Here is a 10,000-nt window from a genome sequence, read left to right as displayed (position 1 = left end):
CCAAGGCTCCGGAATGGACAGAGCTATACAGGAGTGTTTGAAAAGACGAGTAGTGCTACAAGATTAAACACTAATGGAGCTTTGCATTGAATTTCATCACACATGTAATACAGTATTTACCCCACATAAATACAGTTTTAGCAAGAATTGGGATAGGAAAGCGTTGGAAATTGTTACAATTGCATATTACGACCATGTAACGTTAAAATAAATGATTAAACTCTGTTTAAAAAAATTGCATTTATATATATCAATCAATCAATCAATGTTTATTTATATAGCCCTAAATCACAAGTGTCTCAAAGGGCTGTACAAGCCACAACGACATCCTCGGTACAGAGCCCACATACGGGCTATATATATATATATATATATATATATATATATATATATATATATATATATATATATATATATATATATATATATATATATATATTATTTTTTATTTTTTTACAAAAATCTAGTCATCATAACGCTAAAAAGCTACTAAAAAACAAATAAACAAAAATACATAATAATATCACTTGAATGTATTAAGACTGATTAAATATATATAAATAAGCCAAAAAAAATTATGATAACAAAAGTCCCATTTAATACAATAAATAATAATTAAAGCCATAATAATTTTCTATTAAAAAATGCTTAAGAAAATACACACTAAGAAAATATAAAAAAACATAATAAAATAAAAATATGAATATTATAATAATGACACTAAATCACATAAAAAATTGTAAATAATAATTAAATCTTAATCATTTCTCTTAAAAAAAAATGCTAATAGTGAATAATGCCATCCATCCATCCATTTCCTACCACTTGTCCCTTTCTGGGTCGTGGAGGTGGCTGGAGCCTACTCAGCTGCGTGAATAATGCTAACAAAGAAAATACACTAATAAAATTTAAAAAAAACTGCCTTTACCAATAAATAAGAAAAATGCTTTCTCTACAAATATATTTAAGAAATATATCTAATAAAGAAAATACAATAAATAATAACACATTAATATGATATTAAATAAAAATATAATAATTCAATCTTTACTAAAACCCGACAAAGCTCATATGAAAACAAATAATTATACAATGATATAGAAATTAGCATTGATTAATATTTTTCAAAATACATGAAAAATAATTCTCAAAAAATATACAAAAATGATAACAAAAATATGCTGACTGTAAATAAAAAAAATAGAATATTATGTAATGACAATTCTCACATAATAGACTAATAAAATGATTATTGATAAGAAAATATGCATGGCCTTAGTGTAAAGTAATTTTTTTTAAAAGCAAAAATACATTCAGCCTACATATATAATATAGTTTAGTTTGGCACTGCCAGAAAGGTAAATTAACCTTATTGACATACTTTACATGAGATAGCATAGCTCTTGTATTGGAACACTGAGTAAGTGTGATGTATGTTGCTAAAGACAACAAAAACAGAGCAGAGGAAGATGTAAGTACACAAAAAGATCGTCGTTTAAACCGTGGTGCTCCTTATGTGGAGTTGATGTCATTTGGGCCTTCTTCTAATTCCTTGTTCATTCTCCTGCGTCTGTCTCTGTTGCAGCCAACGTGTCCAAAAGAGAACAATTCCATGTGACCTTCAGCCTCCCAGACAGGAGAAGTCATTTTAAAGGCAAGTTTGGAGCATAAGGTTTAAGGCCGCCACTAATCCCTGCCACAGCTGTCTGCCTGCCGCTTATTATTGCGTAATACTGGAATGATCACGATTCTTATCATTTTAGCTGTATCTGCCCTTCTGTCTGCATGGCCTCAATGCTGTTTGTAGCATTATTTAACTATTTTTAGGAAGCTGCCAGACAGATTGCAAGGCAGAAACAATTGTCTATCAAACACACCCGTGGAGGCATCATTAATCCAGATGATCTTGCCCTATATACTGTATCACTCATCAAATCCTTTCATCGCCTTAGCGCCCAAGACAAGGAAGACGTGCGCTACATCCATCAGCACTGCTACACCCTTTTGACAATACCTGGAGTCTATGGCAACGCTGATCAACCGGACCTTAGATGACATCACAGTTCAGTTAAAAATCTAATCAGTTCCTAAAAACAGCAGAACACTCTTTACATACAGTATATTAAGTGATTTTGCTTTAAATTCCAAAAAAACAGCAGCACTGTCCTGCATAAAGAGGATCTTTGACTGATGGTATTTCAGTAGATTCCTAAAAACAGTAGAGGACTACTATCCTACGGTGGGTCTTTAAATAGTGGTTTTGCAGTGGATTCCTAAAAACAGCAGACTGCTCCTGTCATGCAGAGGAACTTTGACTACAGTTTTATGGTAGACTCCTAAAAATAGCAGAGCTCTCCTGTCGTTTAGATCAGTACCGGTCCGTGACGCATTTGCTACCACACAGAAACATTAAATAATTTATAAACGACTGCACTTTCTCCGACTTAACTTTCGCCTGTCCCACTAGACACACCAATAAGCTTGTTTATAGACGTACAATAAAACTCCTCATGGGAAGTTGCCATTTGTTATAACTTTGTGACATGATACAATGCACATTAATGAACATATAAAATATAAATGTGACAGATTTCAGCCAAAGGCTGATTTCCATCTGCAATCCCCGGCAGGTTGATGGTAACCTGCTGGAGATCTCATTGCAAAGAAACAAGCCCAGGGCTCCCACTAATTCAGCATTACAGTGAGTTGTATTTTTCATGCACTTATTTTTGCCGTATTTATCTGGTGGAAAGCCGGTCCGTGAAAATAATGCCTACATTAAACCAGTCCGTGGTGCAAAAAAGGTTAGGGACCCCTAGTTTAGATGATCCTTGACCACTGTTTGTGTGGTCGGCTCCTAAAAACAGAAAAGCACAACTATCAAAAGGTGGATTTTTAAAATGTGTTTTCACAGAAGCTTTTTAAAAAACTGCACAGCAGCCCTGTCAGATATACGTAATATTGACTACTGCAGTAGATTCCTAAAGAAACAGCAGAGCACTACTGTGATTTATTGATTCTTTGACTAGTGTTTTTGCAGTAGATTTGTTAAAATGGCACAGCACACCTGTCATATATAGTATCTTTGACTAGTGTTTTTGTCGTAGAGTCCTAAAAACAGCACAGCTCTCCTGTCATATATAGTATCTTTGATTAGTGTTTTTGCAGTAGATTCATAAAAACAGCACAGCACACCTGTCATATACTGTATAGTATATTTGACTAGTGTTTTAGCAGTAGATTCCAAAAAACAGCACATCCCTCCTGCCATATAGTACATTTGATATATGTTTTTGGAGTACATTCTTTAAACAACATAGCCCTCCTGTCATATATTGTACTTTAACTAGTGTTTTTGTCGTAGATTCTTAAAAACAGCACAGCTCTCCTGTCATATATAGTATCTTTGACTAGTGTTTTAGCAGTAGATTCCTAAAAACAGCACATCCATCCTGCCATATAGTATCTTTGACGTATGTTTTTGCAGTAGATTCCTAAAACAACATAGCCCTCCTGTCATATATAGTACTTTAACTAGTGTTTTTGCAGTATATTATTAAAAACAGCACAGTACACCTGTCATATATAATACTGTATCTTTGACTAGCGTTTTTGCAGTATATTCCTAAAAACAGCACAGCGCACCTGTCATACATATTATTTTTGATTATTGTTTGACCAGAAGATTCCAAAAAAAACAGCACAGCCCTCCTGTCATATATAGTACTGTATCTTTGACTGGTGTATTTGCAGTAAATTGTTAAAAACAGTACATTATACCTGTCACGTAACTGTCAAATATAGTATCTTTGACTAGTATATTTGCAGTAGAGTCCTAAAAACAGCAAAGCGGACCTGTCATATATAGTACTGTATCTTTGACTAGTGTATTTGCAGTAAATTGCTAAAAACAGTACATTATACCCGTCATGTAACTGTCATATATAGTATCTTTGATTAGTATATTTGCAGTAGATTCCTAAAAACAGCACAGCGGACCGGTCATATATAAGATATTTGATTTATGTTTTTGTAATAGATTCCTAAAAACAACAGGAGCAATCCTGTTGCATACAGTATAAAATTGTTGTCTACTGTTTTCCAATACATTCCTAAAAACAGCACAGTGCACCTGTCATATATAGAATATTTGACTAAAGTTTTCGCAGTAGATTCCTAATAACGGCACAGGGCTCCTATAATGTAGTATATATGACTTGGGTTCTTTTGCAGTACATTTAAAAAAAACAAAAGAGTACACCTGTCGTATATAGTATATTTGCCTATTGTTTTGTAGTAGATTTATAAAAACAGCACAGCTCACCTGTCATTTATAAAATATTTCACTAGTGTTTTTGCAGTAGATTCCTAAAAACAGCAGGAGCAGTCCTGTCATATATACAATCTTTGACTATTGTTTGACAGTACATTCCAAAAACAGCAGATTACTACTGTCATTTAAGTACATTTGGTTTATGTAGAAGGTAGATTCCTAAAAACAGCACAGCGCTACTGTCAGAGAGAAATGATGGAATCACCATTAAGTTGTTGAATTTTTGTAGAAAACATCTGATACAGACTTGACCAAAAATTAAAGTCATTTCAAATGGCAACTTTATGGCTTTAAGAAACACTGAAAGAAATCAAGAAAAAAAATTGGGTAGTCAGTAACAGTTTCATTTTCAGATCAGACAGACAAAAATATATGGAATCACTCAATCCTGAATAACGAATTATGGAATTATGAAAAACAAAGATAAAAACACTCCAACACACCACTAGTACTAGACTTGCAGTCTCTGAGGCATGGACTTAACGAGTGACATGTCAAATCTGACATGTTCTTGTGTTTCCTTGTTTTCTGTATTTGTTTCCTGTCCAGCGCTTTTATTTTTGTTCACTTCCTGTCTGGCTATGGAACTGTGACCTGAGCGCTGATTGGTAACCTGAGCACACCTGTTCATGGTTGCCAATCAGACTTCATCATTAGGCAGCCTGTCCAACAGTCAGGGCTGGAAGATTGCCTTTGTTACTGACTTGTGTTGGAATTAAAACACTCATCTTACCTGCACATCACTCTCCTGTCTCCTGCATCTTGGGGTCACAACTACCCAAGCCATGGGAGAGCGTGACATGACAGACATTACTTTTCATCAATCTTGCTCCAACTTTCTCTGATTGCTGTTGTCACAGCTTTGCAGGTTGGAATCTTTTCATGGACCATTTTGTTCACATATTTTCAATTGGTTTGAGATACATGACCTTGACCTTTTGTATCTTTCTTTATGGAAAGTTTTTTTGTTGTTTTTTTTTACAGTTTTTGCTCAATGGCATCTGCATTATAATCTTGAAAACTGATATTATCCCCAAACATCCTGGAATATTGACAGCCATCTCCCCAGTGCCATTACCTGACATGCAGCCTCATATCATCAATGACTGCAGACATTTGCGCGTTTTCTTCAGGCAATCTTCATAAATCTCATTGGAATTGCACCAAACAAAAGTTCCAGCATCATCATCTTGCCCAATGCAGGTTTGCGATTCATCACTGAAAGCGACTTTCCTTCCAGTCATTCATACGATTGCTTTTCCTTAGCCCGTTATAAGCTTGTTTTTTCTGTTTAGTTGTTTATGACGGCTTTCATTTAGATTTTTTGCAATAAAATCTCAATTCTACCAGTATGCTTGCCTTTTACACTCTTCCCATGTTGTTTGTACTTGGTCCAGATTTTAGACACAGCTGACTGAACAGTCAACATATTTTGCAACATTGCGTGGTGATTTACCTTCTTGAAGAAATTTGATAATCCACTCCATGTTTCAATTGACATATCTCTTGTTGGAGCCATGATTCATATCAAGCCACCCTGTGCAACAGCTCTCCAATGTGTGAAAAATCATTTTTAACGACAGACTAATGAACAGATTTAATCTGATGCAGGTGTTCGCTTTAGAAAGGAAAATTTACAGGCTGATTCCATAATTTCCTCATCAGAAATGAGTGATAACATCTTTTTCTCCACTCTGCTTGATCTAAAAATGCATTTTTTTTGCCAGGGGTTGTATATACAATCTTTGACCAGAGTTTTTGCAGTAGGTCCCGAGAAAGAGCAGAGCGCTGCTGTCATTTACAAAATCTTTGACTCTTTTTTTGCAGTTCATTCCTAAAAACAGCAGGTTACTACTGTCATGTGAGACTCTGTTTTTGAAGTAGATTCCTAACAAAAGAACAGGGCTCCTATCATGTACTATCTTTGACTTGTGTTCTTGCAGTACATTTCTAAAAACAAAAGAGTACAACTGTTGTATACAGTATCTTTGACTATTGTTTTGTAGTAGATTGATAAAAACACCACAGCACATCTGTCATTTACAGAATCTTTGACTAGTGTTTTTGCAGTAGATTCCTAAAAATAGCAGAAGCAGTCCTGTCATATATAGACTCTGACTGTTATATCGTAGATTCCTAATAGCACAGCACACCAAAATATTTTACCACCGTTTTGTCAACAGATTACTAAAAACAGCATAGCATAGAATATTTTATAGAATTTTTTTGATTAAAGTTTATGCAGGTGATTCCTAAAAACAGCAGGAGCAGTCCTGTCATATATAGACTCTGTGACTGTTATGTCTTAGATTCCTAATAGCATAGCACACCAAAATATTTGACCACCGTTTTGTCAACAGATTACTAAAAACAGCATAGCATAGAATATTTTATAGAATTTTTTGATTAAAGTTTATGCAGGTGATTCCTAAAAACAGCAGGAGCAGTGCATACAATATATGGCAATTGGCTGCAGATTACTACTCTCGTATAAGGATCTTTGACCACTGTTTTGTCAATAAATTCCTAAAAACAGCACAGCGCAAATGTCATATAAAGTATACCATCTTTGACTTTTGTTTTGCAGTAGATTCCTAAAACAGCACAGTGTACCTGTAATATAAGGAGTCTAGGACTAAAGTTTTTGCGGTATATTCCTAAAAACAGCAGGAGCAGTCCTATCATACATAGAATATTTGACTATTATTTGGCAGTTATTCCTAAAACAGAAAATTACTACTGTCACATAAGGATTTTTGACCACAGTCCTGTCATATATAGAATATTTTGACTGTTTTTGACAGTAAATTCCTAAATACAGCAGATTACTATACTGTCATATAAGGATCTTTGACCAATGTTTTGTCAATAACAATCATTGGTACTTTAATCTTAATCTTAATCTTAAATTCCTAAAAACAGTGCAGCACACCTGTTATATATATAATTTTTGACAGTAAATTCCTGAAAACAGCAGATTACTACTGTCATATGGGGATCTTTGACCACTGTTTTTGTCAATAGATTCCTAAAAACAGCACAGTACACCTGCCGTATATAGTATTTTTGACTTGTTTTTGCAGTAGATTCCTAAAAACAGTACAGAGCACCTGTAATATATAGAATTTTTGACTGACGCTTTTGCAGTGGACTTTAAAAACAGCAGGAGCAGTCCTGTCATATATAGAATATTTGACTAGTAATTTCCTGCCAGCAACAGATTACTACTGTCATATAAGGATGTTTGACCACTGTTTTTTTAAAATAAATTCTTAAAAACAGCGCATTGCACCTGTAATATATATAATTTTTTACTAAAGTTTTTGCAGTAGATTCCAGTTTTATTACATATATAACATCTGAGATAGGCTCCAGCGCCCCCTGCGACCCAGAAGGGAATAAGCGGTAGAAAATGGATGGATGGATGGATGGATAATATTTGACTGTTGTTTGGCAGTAAATACATAAAACATTGGATATGTCATATGAGGATTTGTTATCAATGTTTTGTCGATAAATTCCTAAAAACTGCACAGCACACCTGTCATATATAGTATTTTTGACTTGTGGGATCGAACCTGCAACCCTTAAGTTGCTGGCACAGCTGCTCTACCATCCGAGCCACGCCGTCCGTTTATGCAGTTTACTCCTCAAATCAGCAGGAGCAGTCTTGTCACATGTAAAATATTTGACTATTGTTTTGCAGTGAATCTTTAAAAACAGCAGGCTGCACCTGTCATATGTGACCGCTTGCAAGCATTTTTGCAACAGGTTGGTAAAAAAACAGACGAGCTCTTCTGTCTTTGACTAGTTTTTCTGGTATTCTCCAAAACCAGCAGAGAGCTCCCATGTCATGTAGAGGATGTTTGACTAGTGTTTTAAAAAGAGCAATGTGGACTTACCTGAAATCACTGTAAGGGTGAATGATCCATACTCCAAAGGATTTGACCCTGGCCTGTTCTGCAGCGACGCCCTTTTGGCTTCCAAAGATTCGAAGCGAGAACTTGTTGACGCCGGGCTGCAGCATGGAGCCAAACTGTTTCTGGAAGTAGGTGGACTGGTCCAGGACCGTATCGTCATCACAACCATCGTGATCTTCACCGTTGACGTCCAGCAGGCCGCTGGGGTCTGCCGTGTAGTCGTCGTTGTGCGTCTTGACCAGCGAGAAGAGCGTCCTGCTCACGTCACTCCTCTTGTCCGTCTTCGGGGAGGGCGTCCCGGGACAGCTGGCCTTCTGGGAGCCGCTTCTCCAGCGGGAGAAGCGGAGGCTTCCCCAGCTGCGGTACCGAGGAGGCTCGGGTTTGTGACCGGGACTGTCGTTGATGCCTTTCGGGTCACCTAGGCTCCTGCAGGGGCTAGTCATTTTCTTTCAGGTGCAACTTCAAACTTTCATTCTTACGTCACTGAAAGAGTAGAAAGTCAACATAAGTCATCAAAATTAAAGGAAAAAAAGTGTGTGCAGTTTCATCCTCCTGCTTCAACATGAGTGGACCAACTGCCATTGAGGCTCATCAAGTAGCCTTCAATAATCGGCTTGCTGCAATAAATGCGTCCACTCACTCCCTCCTCCCCCTTCCCCGTAGTGGAAGGACCCTCCCTCCGTCCCTCCGTCCCCCCCTCCCTCCTTCAACATGGGCCCATTGCGCTGATGACTGCAGGTCAAGTTGCCAAGACACTGACATTGTCATTCAATAGACAGCAGGGCTTAGAATGAATGCATTTCTAATGACTGCACACTTGATTAAAAGGAAGGCCGTGCAGACGCTCAACTCTCTGAACTTACACCTATTTTGATAGCTGGACAAATATAACCATCATACTTCTGCAAAATAAAATACAATTGCAGATAGTATAATTATTCAAATTCTACTTACTAACTTCCATTCATTTATGTACTGTTTATTTGTGCGGTCAAAGTCCTAAAACGTTAAAAAGATCATTGTTACACAGATAGACAGATAAATTTGTTCTAACATATAGTGTAAAACTTTTTTATTTTTTATCTATTTGAATTATATTGCTAGCAAGAGAGCAACATGAAGGCAATCCCTCAAAATGCTGCTTTTGTGTAAAGTAAAATAGTATTAAAATGAACAATACCTTTGCAAATATTAATACAAATACATCTAAAGAAGTATTTATATTGCTAATATGGGCTTATTCATTATTTTTGTTGTTTTATTTATTATCATTACATGTGGGCAAAAGCAATCCCCTAAATGCTGCGTTCGTAGACAGTAAAATACCATGATTGTTATCATTTACAGTACTGTTTCTAATATTAATGTTAATATGGATTTATTAAATGTTTTATTATGTATCATTTATCATCATTACTAGCAGGCAGCAACATGCAGGCAATCTCCCAAAATGCTGCTTTTTAGATATTAAAATATTATTATTAACAATACTAATAAAGGTATTGCTATTGCAAATATAGATAGATAGTACTTTATTGATTCCTTCAGGAGAGTTCCCTAAGGAAAATTAAAATATGGACATATCTATTATGTATTATTTCTAATAATGTTAGCAAAAACATGCAATTCCCAAAAATGCTTTTTGTGCAGAGGTTCAAATATATTATTACCAATGCAGTTACAATTATGGAAAATTATATATATATAGTATTGCTAATATGTCCATCCATCCATCCATTTTCTACCG

At 35.7% G+C, this 10,000-nt stretch overlaps 1 protein-coding gene across 1 annotated transcript in view; it reads right to left on the bottom strand.

Moving 5' to 3' along the window:
* LOC133650398 (potassium/sodium hyperpolarization-activated cyclic nucleotide-gated channel 2-like) overlaps positions 1–8,853 on the bottom strand; it is a 20,275-nt gene extending 11,422 nt beyond the window's left edge. The window contains exon 1 of the mRNA XM_062047594.1: positions 8,236–8,853. Within this exon, the coding sequence (XP_061903578.1) occupies positions 8,236–8,696 (461 nt within the window). The 5' untranslated portion in view covers positions 8,697–8,853. The remainder of the gene's footprint in view (positions 1–8,235) is intronic.
* Positions 8,854–10,000: the final 1,147 nt, after the last annotated feature.

This window comes from Entelurus aequoreus, linkage group LG05, assembly GCF_033978785.1.
Source record: "Entelurus aequoreus isolate RoL-2023_Sb linkage group LG05, RoL_Eaeq_v1.1, whole genome shotgun sequence".
In the NCBI taxonomy this organism is placed as follows: Eukaryota; Metazoa; Chordata; class Actinopteri; order Syngnathiformes; family Syngnathidae; genus Entelurus; species Entelurus aequoreus.
Note: the sequence above shows the minus strand (reverse complement) of the source record. Positions and strands in the feature narration are given on the sequence as shown.